Source organism: Neophocaena asiaeorientalis, unplaced genomic scaffold (genome assembly GCF_003031525.2).
Source record: "Neophocaena asiaeorientalis asiaeorientalis breed wild unplaced genomic scaffold, Neophocaena_asiaeorientalis_V1.1 scaffold134, whole genome shotgun sequence".
Lineage (NCBI taxonomy): Eukaryota > Metazoa > Chordata > Mammalia > Artiodactyla > Phocoenidae > Neophocaena > Neophocaena asiaeorientalis.
Genome location: NW_020185339.1, coordinates 3,489,651 through 3,508,959, shown reverse-complemented (window position 1 = coordinate 3,508,959; position 19,309 = coordinate 3,489,651). Strand labels below are relative to the sequence as shown.

Here is a 19,309-nt window from a genome sequence, read left to right as displayed (position 1 = left end):
TGCCTCTGTAGAGGAAACACAAAAAGTCAAACCTTTCAGTCAATGTGGCCTGACTGAGATAAGAGAAGGAGAGAGGGGATATAGGTACAGTGCATGACTGAATATAGTAACTCCTACAGGTTAGGCAAAGGAATTGACCTTGCCTTGACACACATGATTAGCTACGACAGAAGATGGGACTTGACTTCATAGTTTGTAAACTCAAGTTGTTCAAAATAACTAAACATCTAAATATACCTTCACTGGACCCTAAAGATTGTCACCTCTTTTCATATCCTCTATGCTAAGATATTTGGATTTCCACACTGGTTAACATTACCCAAATGCTTGCCAATGCATGGTTACCAAGGTCATCCCTGATTAGACTTTTACAAAGTTTTTGATGTCGATAAATGGTGTGTGAAGCATCAGACTTACTTGTTCACATCACTCTTAGCGGGCTGTGCACTGAAGGAGATACTAAAGGAGGTGAAAGTTAAGAGCTCTCATTCATTGGATCACCCACCTCATTCATCTTGTTTATTCCATTGTATAATTTCACTTATTATGCAACACTGGTTTCCTTGTTGCTCCCTGGAAACAGCCCAGGCCTTTTTCTGCCTCAGGACCTTTGCATCTGCTGCTCCCTCTATTTGAATGCTTGTCCCCTCTATCTTCACATGCCTTACTCCCTCACATACTTTAAATCTTTACTCAAATGTCTCCTTCCCTCTGAATGTCTCTTCCCCTCCTTCCCAGAACAGCAAACAGACATTCTTTATCCCCATTCCTTGCCTTATTTTTTTTCCATGGCACTTAGCTTCTAACATACAGTGTCATTTACTCCTCAATCTGTCATCGCATGAAAGAAAATAAGCTCAAGGAGGACCAATGTTTCATATACATACTCTGTTCAGAGGTGCATTTGAAGCATCTAGAACAAAGTCAGGCGCCAAAGAGGTGCTCTGTAAATAGTTGTGAAGTCACTGTATAAAGTCATTTTATAAAGTCACTTTACGGAGCACATTATGAGCAATTTCTGCATGCTCAGGATAGTTCTAATTAGCACAAACTTCACTGCTTGTCATTTCCTAGCCCCTTAATGTCAGTAAATCTGTTTTTTTTTTTTTTTTAATATATAAAGGATTTGTTCATCACTTGCCAAAACAGCAGTTAACTCTCTGTCAAACTGCAGCTCATTTTACTGGAGTGAAACTGAACAAAGAATTGCTCTCAGTTTTGAGGTGGGCTTTCTTAAGCATTTTGTCTTATAATTGACTTTTAAAATATAGTAAGTTGAAAGCAATATTTGGAAGAAGAAGCTCTGATCACTAATAAGCTAAAAATTCCCTGACTGATATAAAAGAATAAAATAAAGCAAGACACAGCCTTCTTTCACTTAGCCCAGGAAAAAAGATGCAGCATGTTTTTATATTTATCTGTATATTATTATTTTTTAAACTCAAGTGAGTTTTGATTGTTCCTTATTGATTAATTCATTAGCTCTGGATGTGATATGATAATGAAGGTAGACAATTTTATAATCCTGAACCTTTTAAAACAATTTTTTTTTTTTTTTTTTTAAACAATGGGTTTTAATTGCCTCTGCCAAGCAAGAAAAGTTCATACAGTCAGTCCCTTGGTACCCTCAGGAAATTGGCTCCAGGACACCCCATACCAAAATCCGCAGATGCTCAAGTCCCTTACTGTTGGGCCTTGGTATACACAGGCTCATCATCCTCGGATTCTGTCTCGGATTGAACGTGTTTGGTTGAATCCACGATGGGGAACCCATGGATAGGGAGGGCTGACTGTATTCTTCTTTGCCTTGACATCAGCATATCCTAGCAGCTACCAACAGCCCACACTAGAGAACTGAATGGAAGGGGCAGTGAAAACTATTGATAAATGGTATGAAGGGGCCACTCGTGCTCAAATATGTATTTCGTTCACTGTCCTGGTCTGCTCCTGCTGCCTCCAAGCTGATCAAGTATTAACTCACTTTTCCAGACCCTTGTGTTATGCAGGAAATGCTGAATGCAGTTTTTGTTTCATTAAAACATTCAGTCTAGACACAGAAGGGAATAAGGGAATGCATCTTCTTCTGCATAACTCCAAATGTCTAAATCTAGCTGGCACCTAGTCTTAAAGAACTAGGTTCAGGAATTATACTACAAGCAAAGGAATGGCAGCAATATCTTGGATAAGACAGAAGTGTTAAATATATGGAGATGCCTCTTCTCTGTTAACCTGCTGATGAGGAAGGGCTCTGGACTGATGTACTGGGACAGGTGTTTTCTTGCAACAACAGAAGTATCATTCAAAAACCATTTCTTGATTTACTCTAGATATGAAGAAGATAGAATTTACCAAAACTTTCTTTTATCTCACAGCCTGCTTCCTTCTGCCACAATCTCAAGAAAACATCAGAGTAAAACCACAAGAATGCCCACGGGTCCCTAGATAAAGCAAATATTCTCTTTATAAGTTATTCAAGACTATTGGAAAACTAGGATGTCAGGAACTGGTCTTTACTTGTCTCTAAAAATACTATCAAGTTAGCAGTGATTGGATTAAGAGCCTTCTGGTTTAACTCTCTTACCTCTAACCACGCGACTACAGTGGGCCCATCCCACTGCGCAAAAGGTAATCCCTTTCTCCGAGCTTCTTCTAGAAGTTCATGCCTGAAGTATACAGCAAAGATTATTAGTCAGGTAATATGGGAAAAGACGGCAGTGATTATTTTTAATGACAATATTTTTTAAAAACCCAATAATCCCTTATAAGCTTTTTATGAGTTAACACAGAAATAACAGAAATCCTTCTTCCTTTGAATAATACATGCAAAGCATCCATTGATTTTATTAGAAATGAAACACTGACATCTAAAAATAATTTTCCCCAACACTTATTCACTAAAATTCAAACATTAAATGTTAATGGACTAAGAAGCTGAATTTTATTATCAGCAAATATCATATTCCCTAAACAAGAAACTGGCCCACATATGCGTATTCTGGCATGCACTACAGGATCTAAATGAGGCTTCTTCCATCTGTCTTGCCTGTTTCCCTTATTATTTCAGTAGTAGATAAATGCCTGTTTATAGAGGCAGAAGATCAAGTTGGTCATTTTAGCCCCATTCAAGTGATATGCTTGATTTTAGTATGCTCTCTGGGTCCAGGTGGCTATCTTAGGAGTTAGCTTTTCGTATAGACTACAAAATTACTTCTCATTTGAAGAGAACTCCGAGGTAAACTGACTTCCATCACTACAAAGCAATGTAAGGTGTAAAATTCAATAGTACACTTATTTCCATTTATAATCACTACTGGTTTTAATGAAAGCAAAACATCTCAATGAAAACAAATGGTTGTTTCTGGTAACAAAAAGTTGTAAAGAACCTTGACAAATGCATCTTTAATCACTATTTCTACTACTGACCCTTGACATCCATCTACAAAACCAATTTCAGATCGCTCGTGATTGAAATAGCAAGTTTCTGTTTTCTTTGAAACTCAAATTGATATACACCTGGCCAGGACTAGATTGGAAAATATATTCTCTATTCCTTAGATGCATTGATCCTACACACACATTTTTACACATATTGCTTTATGTTGACTGTGTGTCTTTCATGCTTAGGAACTCTAAAATGAAGCATTTAATTATTTCCTACTACCAACTGATTAATTGTTTATTGTGGTGGACTATAATATGTTAAAATATATGATAAAAATGTCTTTTAACACAAAAGCTTTCCGTGTCTGTGATGGATGCTACCAAAAAAATGCAGTGTGACAAAGAAACAGGGAGGCAAAACAAAAATTAGTTATAGTAGATGAAGAGACACATAAATCAACTGCTCTTTCATTTCATGGGATAGCAAAGAAGCACGTGTAAGCTATTCAGCACCTGGGAAATGGAACAGCAACACTGGTGCCATGAATCCAAGGTGAAACTAGAGGGACTCCCTCACCTGGCTTGCTCTACCCTCACCCATTCCCTCAGGCTTCTCAGTGACATTCCTTCATTGAATACCAGATTTGAATAGCATAGTCTCACTGTGACAGATATATTGACAGAAATGGGTTGAAGGGTTAAATAACCAACCATCAGGTACTTATCGAGCACCTATTGTGAGCTGAGACCTGTGGAAATACAGACATGCACCCAGTTTTCCAGGAGATCCCTGGTTACGTAGAAAAAGCAAACACATGAAATTGTTTAAAAACATAGTACAATGCACAATTAGATGCCAAAACTCAGTGAGGCATATTCTGAGGGTGAGGGTTTTGGAGAAGGGGTTAGCAGCAATGGAAATGATCAGTGAAGGCTTTACAGCAACTGAACTGACTTCGAAGGGCTGGTGGGAAGGAGTTACAGATGATGTTCCAATCTGGATGAGCAGTAAGGGTGGATGGGCAGAGGCAGGACTGAACACAGAATACGTGCAAGAAAATTTAGAGTAGGCTTCCACAGAGCCAAGAGCATTATTGAGAGTTGTAATATTATATCCATTAGGGAAAAACATACTTCCAGTTATGTGACAGGTGAGTGGCATTAAAGGGGAAGAAACAAGTATACATTTACAACTGGTTTTTGCTACATTTAGCAAAAAAGCAAGTCAATATGCACTCAACACCTAGGAAGCACATAACATTTTCACAAGTGAATTACATGAACTGTACATACGCCATTTTTGAAAACTAGAACATTTTAATTCTGACTAGTTCCTTAATAAAAAAATACACCACACAAGCTGGAGTGATCCTATTAAAAGTTAAATTGGATAATGTAACTTCTCTGCTCATAACTTTCCAGTTACTACCTGTCTCACTGAGAATAAAAGCTCATGCAGCTGATAGGATCCACCCTACCCTCTTCATCTTTCTGACTCAATTCCCATCTCACTCCGCAACACTGGTTTCCTTGTTGCTCCCTGGAAACAGCCCAGGCCTTTTTCTGCCTCAGGACCTTTGCATCTGCTGTTCCCTCTATTTGAATGCTTGTCCCCTCTATCTTCACATGCCTTACTCCCTCACATACTTTAAATCTTTATTCAAATGTCTCCTTCCCTCTGAATATCTCTTCTCCTCCTTCCCAGAACAGCAAACAGACATTCTTTATCCCCATTCCTTGTCTTATTTTTTTCTCATGGCACTTAGCTTCTAACATACAGTGTCATTCACTCCTCAATCTGTCATCACATGAAAGAAAATAAGCTCAAGGAGGACCAATGTTTCATATACATATTCTGTTCAGAAGTGTATTTGAAGCATCTAGAACAAAGTCAGGCACCAAAGAGGTGCTCTGTAAATAGTTGTGAATGTTGAACATGTCAGCCAGTATTTACATTTAGCTGCTTCTTGTTTCAGCAACTTGCATCCCATAATGTACTTTTTAGTCCATTTTTTTAGCCACTTTGTCAGCATAGCACCCATTCCACACGATTCTAAGAGTCTGATCTGGTTTGCGACGCCTGATAGGAATCTGGTTGAGGTAATCCAGTGTGTTCAAATAATCCTATTCTCTTTTTGAACAGAAATTTATCATACAATTGTTTGAGAAGTCACTGGACGATGTAAACCTTGGAAAAGTTTTCCTTTTCTTTGCTTTGTTTATTGTGTTTAAATCACAAACTCTCATAGCACAATAACTTTAGTAAGAGTTTGCAAAGATAATGAAATAAGGGGGATCAAGTCCAGTGGATTCTGCCCTTTGGTCCTCAGCTGGCAGGGCTAAATCCCAAGTTGAGGCCTTTGAAATGACACACTTGAAACTGTGAGAAACAGGCCAGATTGGAGTGGATGGCTGGATTTTACTCTAGGACTGTGTGCTACATGATGTTAACTCCAGACCGGCTTTTCCTTAACCCAAGGGCAGTTTTTATTATGTAAAGAAATGCATTGAAATTCTCAAAGCAATATTACATTTAATTCTTCTCTATTATAAAAAAAGTCTGCATTATACAGAATTTATTAGAGACATATATCTGGGCATATTGGCTTGAGAGAGAGGCACTGTTAGAAAAATAAAGCAATATGGGTAATGCTCTAATTGTTAGAAATCACTGAGTTTAATACATGATGATTTCATAACATTATTAAGGGCATGTATAGCATTAATTTCATGGGGCCATTGTTGTCATTAGATATTTTGAAGTCACTGTCAGAAAAATATTAGAAGTACTAAATATAAAGCTGATTTGGCCCAAACAGGCATTTTGTATATACTGGTGTTCTCTGTTCGTCCAGTGCATGTGTAGAAATTTATGCATTCTCTCTGTACCCCAGATTCAACCTTTTCAAAGGTTCAGTGACAGTTCTTCCAGAGCGATGTCATGATCACATTCTCCAGTACACATCTGCATCTGAAATTACTGTCTTTCTATTCAGGCCTAAAGAAACATTTTTGCCTCCCTTCCTTCCTTCCTTCTTTCCCTCCATCCTCCCTTCATCCCTTCTTTCCTTCTTTCTTCCCTCCCTTCTTTCCTTCCCTCCCTTCTTTCCTTTCTCCCTCCCTTCTTCCCTCCCTCCCTCCTCTCTTTCCTTCCTTCCTTTCTTTTAGACAATCTAATATTTAACCATCCTTTCCCCTCAAATCACTTATACATTACTATAGTTATGGGCATCCATTTTTGTTTTAAGTTTTAGACCAGATTCAGTAGCACTTCCTTCTAGAGGAAGTTTCAGGTACAGGATTGTCATTTCCTGTGTGGAAACAAAAAAAAGAAAAGTACTGATTGTAAGGGAAGGTCATTCTGAATCAGAAAAACTTCTGAGTCACTGAGTATTTTCAGGGAACACGTTCTTGTCTGCAATAAAGAATACCATTAGATTCCCTCCAAAGGCCTCAGACTCTCTTGATAAGGTGTCAGTGCGTTACTGTAAATGGAATGTGACACATTAAGAAGGCCCAGCGCTTGGGGAATGCTCAGGTGTGTGAGTAATTGGCAAGTTCATACAGAAACGTGCAGAGGGCAGCCTGCACTTACCTGTGCCTGATCTGAAGACAGGAACAAAGTGTGGGCACCCTAGTAATGTCTAGACCCAAGGATTTCTAAATAAAGGATTGAGAATGTCTAAAAATGTAAAGAAATCGAGGGTATTTTCCAGGCTTGTAGCTCCTAAATACTAATCCAGACTAATTTAAGCAAGTATGATTTTGCTTAAATGATTCCATCCAAATAGAAATGTCTGGCTCCTCGTTTTCAGGTTTTATGTCTTTCTCCAATTATTTCAGTTTTGACCTCATAGGTGGAGTATGCTTAAATTTCTAAGCTCTGTTTCCTTCACACTAAACAATATCCACACACCTTCCTGTCTTGTCTTCCCACTCACTTTATCTTGATTTTCAAGACACAACAAAAATAACTTCCTCTCAGAAGCCATCCTACCCTGGACCCGGGGGCAATATTTACTACTTATTTTTATAGGCCCCTTAGTACTAAACAATTTTCCCTAGAATATCTTTAACATTTTATTGAGTCAGAGATTTTAGCCAGTTTTATTTTTTGTTTTGAGGACAAAAGACAGATACATGGTAGGTCTACAAAAATCTAATGACTGACTGCCAAACCTAGTCCGGGGGCATACAAAGTCCCTGTTCTTGTACCCTTACAGTTTGGGTGAACAACTTGTAAATCAACAAATTCAATAAGATGATAAAACTCTGAGAAATGAAATTCATTAGTTACTCAAAAATTCATAAACTATGGGGGCAGGAAAGTCTCCTCTTCCATATTTTTCCAGTATGGATGGTTCATTGCTGTCAGTGAAAAGAGACTTTATTCTCAGACCACTTAGCCTAGGATGCTATTTTGGGACTGCCAATTTGCAACATGACTGTCTAAATACCCTAGGGTACCATTTCCTTTGTCACTCAGACTGGCCATTTCAGTCACCCTCCATTTAATGCCTGTCAATTTCCCATTCATACTTTGCATTTTATCTTCTTTCACTTTCTCTTTTCACTGCCATTATTCTTTTTTCTGTCTTTTAACTGGCCCCACTCTCCAAGCTTCTTGCCCTTGCAATTCACTGCCATGAAAAAAATCTGCTGTCATGGCAAAGTAGGTAATACAGTGGGCTCTGAAGTGGGAATGCTTGGGCTGGATTCCTGGTGCCCTCCCTTCTTAGCTGTGCATCCAAAGACAAGTCACTTTACCTTTTTGTGCCTCAGTTTCCTCATCTGTAAAATGAAGTTGATAACAGTACCTACCTCAGAGGGTTGGTATGAGAGTTGAATAAGAAAATATATGTAATGTGATGACGACAACAGTGACTTGTACAAAGGAAACAGCCAATACGTGAGCTATTTATCATTGCACTATCCTCTGAAAAACCCTTCAATGGTTCCTCGAATGCCTAAAGCATAATCCTTAACCTGGATTACAAAGACTGAAATCGGTTTAGTCTTGATTTTCCTTTCTAATCATCTTTCCTTATTTTTCACTAGAACTGAAAACCTACTTTGGCAAATAATATGAATAATTCCATCTTTGCAAGTACCATTTTCCAGAGTTGGTACGTTCTTTCTCTTCTTCCTCCACTATCAAAATCTTACTGTTTGCCTAAATCATGAAACTTCCTTTTATTTTTGATCATCCCAGATCCCACAATGACTTTTTTCTTTCAAAATCTGGAAACTCATAGTGTCAGCATTGCTCGTAAAGACTGTTGATGAGCAGCACATACATGGGCCTCGTCTCCCACCCAAGACTAAAGTCCTGGAGATGAGAGTTTGCTCTTCTACTGTACCATGCATTTTTCTTTGCAGGATCTAGCCAAGAATATCTTTTGCAAGATTGCTATTTTGTAATCCATGAACTCTCAGTGTTGACAACCATCCAGGATCCTTGATCAAAGGGCAGCTTTTAAGTATTCTATGTCCTTGTTAATATCCAACTACTTACTACATCTTAAAAAGAAGTAAGAATTTTGCTTACCTGTTACACAGATTGGCTGCAGGAAGACATAAAAGTGCCCTCTCTAACATTAAATATGACATTTTGTAAATTGATCAACTATTACCAAAGCTTTTGTTCAAATTCTCATTTGTAGATCATGGAAATGAACGCCCAGAGTCTGCCTCTCCTTTGGTATTCCCTACCTCTCATCCTTGTTCCAACTTCCAGAAAGACCTTTCTAAACACAAATATTTTTGTAAGAGTTGCCTGCTTAAAAATCTCCCCCTTGAGGTTTTTAAGCAGGCAACTGAAAATATAGGTCAAATATCTTAGTTCAACTAAAAAGACCCTTGGTGATCTGGCCCTTGGCTATGTCCCAGCTTCTTCTGCTCAAGCAATACTGAAATACTTGCCATTTTCCAAATACCTCATTCTGTTTTACCCTCTATGACTTTGTATATGCCTTTTTCTTCTGCCTAGAGCATCCTTCTTTGCATCATAATTGTGACAAACTCACACTTATCTTTCTGACAAAATTTATGCTTTATCCTTCCTGTTAAGATGCCAAGACCTTTCACAGGGAGAATTAATTTTCTCTTCTACAAAAATATTATAACTTGTATATACTCTAGTTATTGCACTTACTATACTTCTCATTTAAAATTTAAAATTGTATTTAAATGTAATTAAATAAGTTGTATTATAATTGAATACAGTGAGTACTATAATAGAACTTTATCTAATGTGCTCTCTTATTCATATGTATCACCTCATATCTTTCTAAGATATAATATCATGGTTTGAAAGACCAAAGTTTCTATATGCAGGCAAATTAGGGTTGAGATCTCAGATAATAACAGCTGACATGCATATATCACTTACTACGTGTGAAGCACTATCCTCAGTGCTTTATGTGTGTAAGTCATTTAATCTTCACAACAATCCAATAAGATACATATTGATACACATTTGCAGATAAGGACACTGAAGAAAAGAGGCCGCTTGGAGCACAGAGTTGGTGAGTGCAGAGCCAGAATCTGAGTGCCAGCCACCTGGTCACACAGTCAGCCTCTTAACACCCCACACTATCCTTTAGCTAATTAACCTCTCTGAACTTTTCGTAACTGTAAAAGGAAGAGAGTAACAACCACCTCTTTGTTAGAATTAAAGACAATGATAGTTTTCCACCTTTATTTCTCTCCTTTTTTTACATTCATATTTAGGCATACATTTATGTGACTTCCTGGCTAATATAGATAGTCTTTTCCCCCTCACTATCACACATTTCAGTCCTCAACCTTATAAGAGAAAAAAAGAGCTATGACTTTTCTTTTCTTGCTGTTCCCTACTACAAACAGGCTCTGAATCTTGGCCAGAGGAAGGAGGTTACCCCCATTTATACAATCAGGATGGAAAAGCTGAATTTGTTTCAGTTCAATTAATTTTGTATTATTGTAATACAAAGTAATTCTCTGGTTGAATAATTTATCTTTAGGGCTTATTTATTTACTGAGGCACACAACAAGTACTTACTTATTGATACAACCGGGAGAAATAAGTATGTGGCTCGATAAGAACCAAGAATGAAATATAAGTCAGAATAATTTGACAATTGAATCTACTTCTTAAAAGTGTAGCACAGAGAATAAATCTTCCCTACATAATATAACAGTAAATTTACATAGACTTCACACCATTATTAATTATAAAATGTATCTTGTTCCAATAAACTTCAACAGTCAAGAGGGTAAATAGAACATGATCTCCTCAAATTTCAACCAGACAATGAGCTATAATCTCATCATTCAGAAATCTATATCTGTTGATCAATTCCATGAAAATTAAAATTACATATTTGAGAAACTGCTTGAAATTCTGGTCAGCAAATATGAAGGAAATATGGTGCCACTTCAAATTTTTTAAATTCTGTAAGCTGAAAATGTATATATTAATTAACGTAATTATCCTAAACAGAAATATATTACAAATCCCAATCAGCTGCTTCAGACATTGATTACCTAAGTAAACACAGTTAGCTCCATAAAATTAAGAGTTTCAAATCTGACATTAACAAGGTTGACTTGATTTTGAAAGCACCGCATGCTGCGATTTTGTATGTGTGTAAGTGCAAGTGTGTGTGTTTGTGTATCCTGTTATGGCACATTTTCACATGTAGTGCATATAAAAGTCCATTATACATTTAAGTAGTGTTTTATTTAGGTTCTCAGAATACATGCTAGGTTGCTTGAAATTATTTAATTACATAAAACCAAAGTTCATTCATGTTGAAACCTTTTTTTCCCCTGCAAGCTACTTGAAATGGAGGGCACAGTCTCAGGAAAGAAATTTAATTTATTTGTGAATTTGAGTAGGGGTTTACATAATTTCACTCCTCATTTTATTTTGAATTTAATCACTTTCAAAACCACTGAAAAGGTATAAACACACACATGCACGCACAAATGCGATGGAGCAATACAGTTACTCATGCTGTTATTAAAAACTAGAGGGGCTTGTATTACTTTCCAGTAAACAATTTCACTTTTGCAAGACACTGGGGTTTGTTCTTCCCAGTCCCTTCCTGACTGTAAATTGGGGACTTACTGGAGGAACATTGGTAATTTTTCAGGTTTATATGGATGCCATTTAGACTAGATGGCTTTAGTGCTTCATCTAATTTTGAGCCCTCTTTAACTCAGATTTGAAGTTTATAGTTTCTATGCTTCTGAGATTATTCATATATTCTCATACTCTTGTGAGTATTGGGAAGTTGACAGTAATATTAGAAAGTACACAGAATGAGTCAGTCACTCAAAAGTATGCAACAAACACATGGGAAAGTTGGGGCTTAAAGTCTTGTCTTCTGATTCCTAATTCAATACTCTTTCCACTTCAAATCTTCCTACGTCTTTACTATGTTTGTACTATCTTCTCCTGACATTTAACCTCCTAAGCTTTCTTTTAGCAACTGTACTAAGGGAATGATTTTGAGGTCTTAAAATGTTTAAATTCCAGGAGCATGTGCAAGACAAGAAATTGAATTTTCCAATTAAGGTAATTATATCAGTTTCTTAAAGTCCATAAATATTGATGCATTATGAATCTATTATTTTTCAACATTTCATTCAAAAAGGGATGGGGGAATGAAGTTGTATTTCTTGACATTGTTTTCATTATTTCAATTTCCTCATGAAACTTAAAATCATTAGGCCAATAATTCATGATAACATGAAAATAATGCTTTAAAAATCCAATGTCAGAATATCGATTGTTTTTAAAAAGTAAGATCTTACAACTTGCATTTGGCCAGCATAGTTGAATAGCATTCTAATCACAGCTTACCTTGCATTTGCAAGAACACTTCCTAGAATTTAATATCATAAATTATCCTTACTTAAGTAAATATTGCATTGTTAAATAATTAGTAATAGTAACTATAACTTAAAATTAGAGTAGGAAAAATATAACAAATATAAACCGTATTAATGAACAAAGCACATGACCTTTATTGGTATATAAAATATCCATATTGCCAATTAGTGATACTCTCCACAATTCCTGAATAATTGCATCTTATTGGAGCCATTTTACTTGTCCCCTCAAAATGTTTTGCTTTAAATGTAAAAGCAAAACCTCTCTCCATCTCAAAGTGTTTTGTAGCTCACCATGTTACCAATGCAGACATTTACATGAAGGTAATATTTTATAATATTATGCATAATTTGTTTTACTTTGAAGCCCAGTTGGTTTTAGAAATAAATAACAAATTCTAGGTTTAGTTCAAAAAGCAGGATTTGAAATTTGAAACAGTAATCTTAGTAATGTACCTTTTCAAAGCTTTAAAAATTAACTAGTAGTATAGGAAACAAAAGAACACACAAAACCAAAGGGTTCAGCCAAAACCAAGGATTACTTTGGAATCTAAGTGTAAAAGTCCTTCTGGGGAAGATCCAGCATTTAACCTACTTCATGTACGTGTAGTTCTAGTAATCAACAAAGAAACTTATCTCTTGAATATAATGCTGGTGGAAAACCACACAGCACTAGGAAAAACATACAGGCAGTCTCAGCCTTGCAGCACAGTCAAAAGTACTCAAGTGGCCTGCAACTATTACTTAAGCCTCACTGAATGTCACACTAACTCCTAGAGAGTGACCTGAGAAACAGGGGAAATGTCATCTGGATTGCCTTTTGATATATGTGTAATAGAACCGAAGAAACTGAAGTGCCTGAAAGGACAACATGATTAATCTGAATGTGAACAACATTTCTCTGAACCAATGATTCCTTTTATGGTAAGGAAACGAATACACTTCACAACTTTCATTTTAGGTCAGAGGCAGTGCAGCTTGTGTTACAACTGAAAAGAGAAACACGAAAGATAAAAGAAAAAGAGGATGGTGCTGAAAATAAACATGTTCAGCAGCCACTGTGATTCAACTTACCCTGACGTGCTTTTCATGAGATGAAGAAGGACGAATGGAAAAGAAAAGCACACAAATGTTAACGGATACATTTCAATCCAAAGAAAGCCATGGAATAAAACAAGAGCATCATTTCAGATGTGTGGAAGCTCAGATACGAGAAAGACATGGTACTTTTTTTCCTCACCATGACACACATACTCACTGCGTCCAAAAGCATAAGCAGGCTGAGGGCAGTTCTAATAGTTGACCAGTAAGTCTGTCTCTTGAAAATGAGCCACTCTGAAACATGCATGACCACATTTTCCCAGCCTCTAGTAAACCCCTGGAGGAAGTCAGGCAGCTTGTTAAAGAATGTTTTTTGCCTCAGGCTACTGTTTACAAATAGAAGCAGTAACTTACTAAATGGTGCTCAGATTCTCATACAGATTTATAAGCTTACTGTTAGAGCTTAAGAAAAATACAGCAGACTTGGAAAGGCAGCAACTTGAAGAAAGCACTGGTTTGAGGGTCAGAGTGTCTGGATTCCAGTTCACATACATGGTTTCGTCAAAATCACTAGTAGGTTCTGATGTTCAATCTCCTGAACTTAATTTGAGGCAAGGAGAAATTTGTACATTCCGGATCCATAATTTTATAATTCTAACAAGTGCTGTAACAATAATAATTATGTGCCAGTAATCAGATCATGAGAAAGTATAAAAAGATTCTATCACTCTTCTTCCCCTGCCACATGGAATTCTTCCTCCTCTATTTGAACTGCCAAAATAAATGTTGAGCTGTGCTAACTGGGTGTCTTTCAGTAGAAGCATTTATTTATCTGGACAGAGGTTCATAAATGTTACTCTGAGGGAGAAGATGAACTAGATTGGTTCACCAATGCTACGAAAAATCATCACAAAAACGTAGATTTAAATGTAGTGGTTGAAGTAGCCCACTTGTTCCCTGGATAGAATAGAGGCACTGGGAAAATATGGAATTTAAATAATCCAACAAAAGGCCATGAGAACATTATTTAAAATTTTCTGTACAAGCATAATAGATTAATTCTTAGAAAAATAAAACTTACTATAGCTCATAAAATAGAGTCAATATAACAAAATATGAAGCAGAGATTCCCTATCTAAGAAATGAGGCAAGTTAGAGAGCTCCCTTTTTTATTGCACAATCATTATAAAGAAAAGCTGGACGTGCGATGCCACACCCTGCACATGCCTCCTCCAAACACATTCATTCAGAGAAACTGTGTATTCTTTCATTAAATGTGCATTTTAGAGAAATGCATGTTCTTTGACCTTAGCTGCAGAACAGCTGTGGCAAGCTCTTTAAATTTTCACATAAACGAAAACATAATTGTCCATACAAATCGGCATCACAATGTCCTAAGAAATTTAAGCCATATTTCTTACATCATATATGCAACATAAAGAAAATTAAGACCCAAAAGAGATACATTCCAGGAGGTTAAAGTGGTTTTTCTGTCAACATACCTGTGAACACTTTGATGAGTTCTGAGAAAAGGGCAATTTCTGTGCTCTTCATGAAAATTGCCAAAGTATTTGGGGCCAGTTATTACCATGGACAAAATAATCTTCCTCAGTCTACTAGCTACCTAGGAATTGCTCTCCAATAAAACAAGTTGAACAAATCTGCACACAGTGGAATATTAATATTTCTCACATATTTATCATTTTTAAAATAGGAAACTTGTACCTATAGAAATACCCTGAATATAAAACATAAGAGAAATGATGAAAATAAACAGGAAACACAAATATAAAGGCATCACTCAAGAAGTATTGCTTAAAGTCCCAATATATATATTGATGTATATGTTATCTGACTTTTCATAGTTTTTATGAACTTTCTTCTCCTCTATAGTCAATTAGTTTAAGAGCAATACTGAGCAGCTATTTCACTTTAGAATAGTAAGTATTTCAGCTCATGACCTTCAAAAAAATATGTTCTGCAAAGAATCGTAAATGACTCTAAGAGAGTTTGTGATAATATATTATAAATTCATATCAGAGGTAATATATATTTGCATAATTTTTTGGTCTGGATAAAGTGATTTTTCTTCTTATAAAAATTGATATACTTTTCTACATGCAGTTATTTACAGGAACATATAACCTCTTATTCTTTTTCTTTCTACTCCAGATTGTCAAGGTTACGAGACTGGCAAGAGAGATTCTGGTCAAGAATTAACATTTTTCAGTTAAAGACCACTGTAAGTAATAGGCAAATAACAATTTTTCATTGACCTAGAAAACAGGTTTTAAGGTACCCACTAATGAATAAGATCAATCCAGTTACTGGCACAATATTTTCCTTGGGAACATCAGCATACATCCAGACACAAACAAGAAGACATTATCAACTAACGTCTATCTTATATTCCAAAACAGGATTCTTAAATGTTTAAGTTTCCTCACTTTAATCTTCTAGATCTCTTACTGAATGAATGGGCCTTCGGTTTATAAACTAGCTAACTTTGAATGGACAACTCCATACTAGAAATAATTTACTAAATGAACTCCATATGTGGAATATAGTTGCCTCTCGCTTCTTAAGGTTCAAGTTGGTGACTCAGAAATTTAAAAAATCAATCATTAACACCAGATTGGGAAGTGAACAGTTAGTAACTGAAGTGGAAAAGTGGAATGAAGAAAGGATTTCTTTCAATAGGTGAAACTTGAGAATGTTTAAATGCTGATGGCCACAACACCGAAGAGAGCAGAATTTGAATGTATAAGTACAAGTGGGAAACTGGCACAACATGACTGACAAAATGGGAAAGGATGCTCTTAAGTAAGAAGAGATTAACCTAGTTTCTGTAATAAAGCAGGATGGGGGCAAGTGTTAGTGTGGATTTGGCAGCAAATAATTCAGAGGACTCAGATTGGTCTCTTTTTTTCTCTCCCTCTGAAGTAGAATGTGAACGCACCTGCAGAAGATGTGGGTTTGAGGACAGTGGAGGTCTCCAACAGAAGTTGCAGAGAGTAGAAAGAAGATTGGTGAGAGAAAAGTACTGGGATTACCTGGCAGTGTTGAATTCCCAAATGAAGCTGGTCCAAATTTCCCTGCATTAATTTTCTCCTGCAGCACAGAGGTGCCCTCATGTAGCCATGGAGAAAGAATATTCATTGGTGGCTGTAGTTACGATGTGGATGTCACCAAATGAAAGAGGAGTGATGGGCTTTAGGAATTTTTGAGTGTGGTGAAATTATGGACATAGAATTTAAGCTAAATAGGGAGAGAGAAGAGGACCAAATGGGGCTGATGCACTGGGAAAGGATAGAAGTTTTTAAAAAGACGATAGTAGAAGAAGTTGATAAAGGGAGCTGAAGGGAGGAGATAGGAAGGAATGATATGCTTGAATTAGTAATTTTCGAACAGGAATGATTTGGGGATGATGACAAGATTCAGAATACAGCATGAGAGGTGTCTGACTTGGAGTAGAGAATGACATTGGAAGTAATGAATCTGTGAACTTAAAGGTTAAGTTGTGAATGGTTGTTCTATGTGGATACAAGAGCACCCGGGGTGATGGCAGAAATTGCTTTACATATAAAGACAGAGGATGGGATACAGATAAAAATAAATAGCGAAGCACATTTCTAGTGATCCTTACAAATGAAAGAAAATGGTTCAGAAGTTTTAAGTATGGCTCATCATCATACTTCTTCAGAAATAATTTTTCTTTAAAGTTAATATTGATTCAAAATAGCTAAAATATTTGAGACTCTTTAAAAGAGGTTAAAAAATCTTTATTCTTCCAAGAATTTTTTAAATTCATTTGCCTAGCAATCATACCACAGTCAAGCCCCAAATTAAAATTTTAAGTATGTAAAATCTGAAATAAAGACATTTAATTGTATGTTCGTGTATTTATATATATGCATACAATATAACATATATACACATACATATATATTTTTGAATGAAAAGTCTTTTGTTATAGAACTATGTTTTATAAAATCCTAGCAATAGGACGTAATCAGTGGCCTTCTTAGAAATGTGGAAACAAGGTAGAGAAGCTTGCTTCCTGAAAGGCTAATTTTAAATAACTATGGGAAAAAAGCACATCTTCAAAGTCCTTATAAAAATTACCATACAGAGCTAATATAAGAGCCTATATTTGTGGAAATATAGAGAATACTCTCTCAATTAAGATGTCAGTCAGCATTATATTTAAATTTACCTTAATTAGTCACTTTTTTTTCTTTTAATGAAGGAACTTAATTATCCTTGCTATTAGGCACTAACTTTGAACATTTTACTGGGATGAATAACATTAGATTGAGTCAAGCACACATTTAAATTTCTTACATAGCTTATTTATTAGTGATCATTACTATTTTTTTTAACATCTTTATTGGAGTATAATTGCTTTACAATGTTGTGTTAGTTTCTGCTGTATAACAAAGTGAATCAGCTATATGCATACATATATCCCCATATCTCTTCTCTCTTGTGTCTCCCTCCCACCCTCCCTATCCCACCCCTCTAGGTGGTCACAAAGCACGGAGTGATCTCCCTGTGCCGTGCGGCTGCTTCCCACTAGCTATCTATTTTACATTTGGTAGTGTATATATGTCAATGTTACTCTCTCACTTCGTCCCAGCTTATCCTTCCCCCTCCCCATGTCCTCAAGTCCATTCTTTATGTCTGCGTCTTTATTCCTGCCCTGCCCCTAGGTTCATCAGAACCATTTTTATTTTCTTTTAGATTCCATATATATGTGTTAGCATATGGTATTTGTTTTCCTCTTTCTGACTTACTTCACTCTGGATGACAGACTCTAGGTCCATCCACCTCACTACAAATAACTCAATTTCCTTTCTTTTTATGGCTGAGTAATATTCCATTGTATATATGTGCCACATCTTCTTTATCCATTCATCTGTCGATGGACACTTAGGTTGCTTCCATGTCCTGGCTATTATAAATAATGCTGCAATGAACATTGTGGTTCATGAGTCTTTTTGAATTATGGTTTTCTTGGGTTATATGTCCAGCATTACTATTCTTATATCAAACTTTGGGATAATATGTGTGGCTAATTATATCAGAAAAACATCAACTTTATAAAGCAACTACAGCACTTTGAAATTACCTCCATTTCTCATTCTTAAAAAAAGGTGTTTAATTTGAATACATTTGTTTCTCATTTTGAAGGATGGGATGGGGTCAGATAAGAAACTAATTATTCTCTATGAAAAAAATTATGTTACTCTTTTCAGAGTATAAAGAGAGAGATTTTTTTTTGACTCCTCATGGAGACCATTTAAAATTAGATAGGGTACTCAAGGTCCAGCTGAAAGACTGGACTACATACTCTTTAAATTGTGGCCTTATCCCGAATCCTGAATAATTCAGAGAAAACAGGGCTCGGGAAACCTGCACTTTTATATACCACAGTGCTTGGAAAGCTATGTTTCTTCATGTGTGGAGGAAATAGCAGTTTCTACCTCAAAATCTTTGTGAAAACTTAAAGGGAAAATACATGTAAAATGTGTAGAACAGTGCCTAGCGTACTGCAACTACTCAGTGTGATTATTAAATGTTTATTACATATAAAGTAGATCATTATTACCATTACTACACAAAGGATGAGGATGAAGATGGAACAGGATATATGCACACAGGGAGACAGAAGAAGTTATAAACAAGAAATAGATATTGAGTGTACTAAGAACATAACATGTACGATGGGAAGTAGAGACAGATAAAGCTGGTGAGATAAACAGGAACCAGATAATATAGGGATTTAGGGGCTATATAAAAGCATTTGGAATTTATCCTAGGGATGCTAGGAAATGATTGAGGGATTTTAGGCAAGTTCAGAAATATGATTTAGATAGATCTCTTTAGCTGAAGTGTGAAGAATGGATTAGAGGAAGGCAAGGCTGGAAGTATAGACATTGTTTTAGTATGATGGCCTGAGAAAGAAAAGAAGAAAATCAACATGCTTGAGAGATTTTAAAGAGCT

The 19,309-nt window shown here is 36.2% G+C and overlaps 1 protein-coding gene across 8 annotated transcripts in view; it reads right to left on the bottom strand.

Moving 5' to 3' along the window:
• PPFIA2 (PPFI scaffold protein A2) overlaps window positions 1-19,309 on the bottom strand; it is a 458,549-nt gene that overhangs the window by 37,878 nt on the left and 401,362 nt on the right. For 7 of the 8 annotated variants that reach the window (XM_024736436.1, XM_024736429.1, XM_024736430.1 and 4 more), the window contains one exon: window positions 2,582-2,663. In XM_024736436.1, the coding sequence (XP_024592204.1) occupies window positions 2,582-2,663 (82 nt within the window). Of the gene's footprint in view, window positions 1-2,581; window positions 2,664-13,335; window positions 13,345-19,309 lie in introns of all 8 variants that reach the window. The other variant, XM_024736432.1, reaches the window with a different exon arrangement.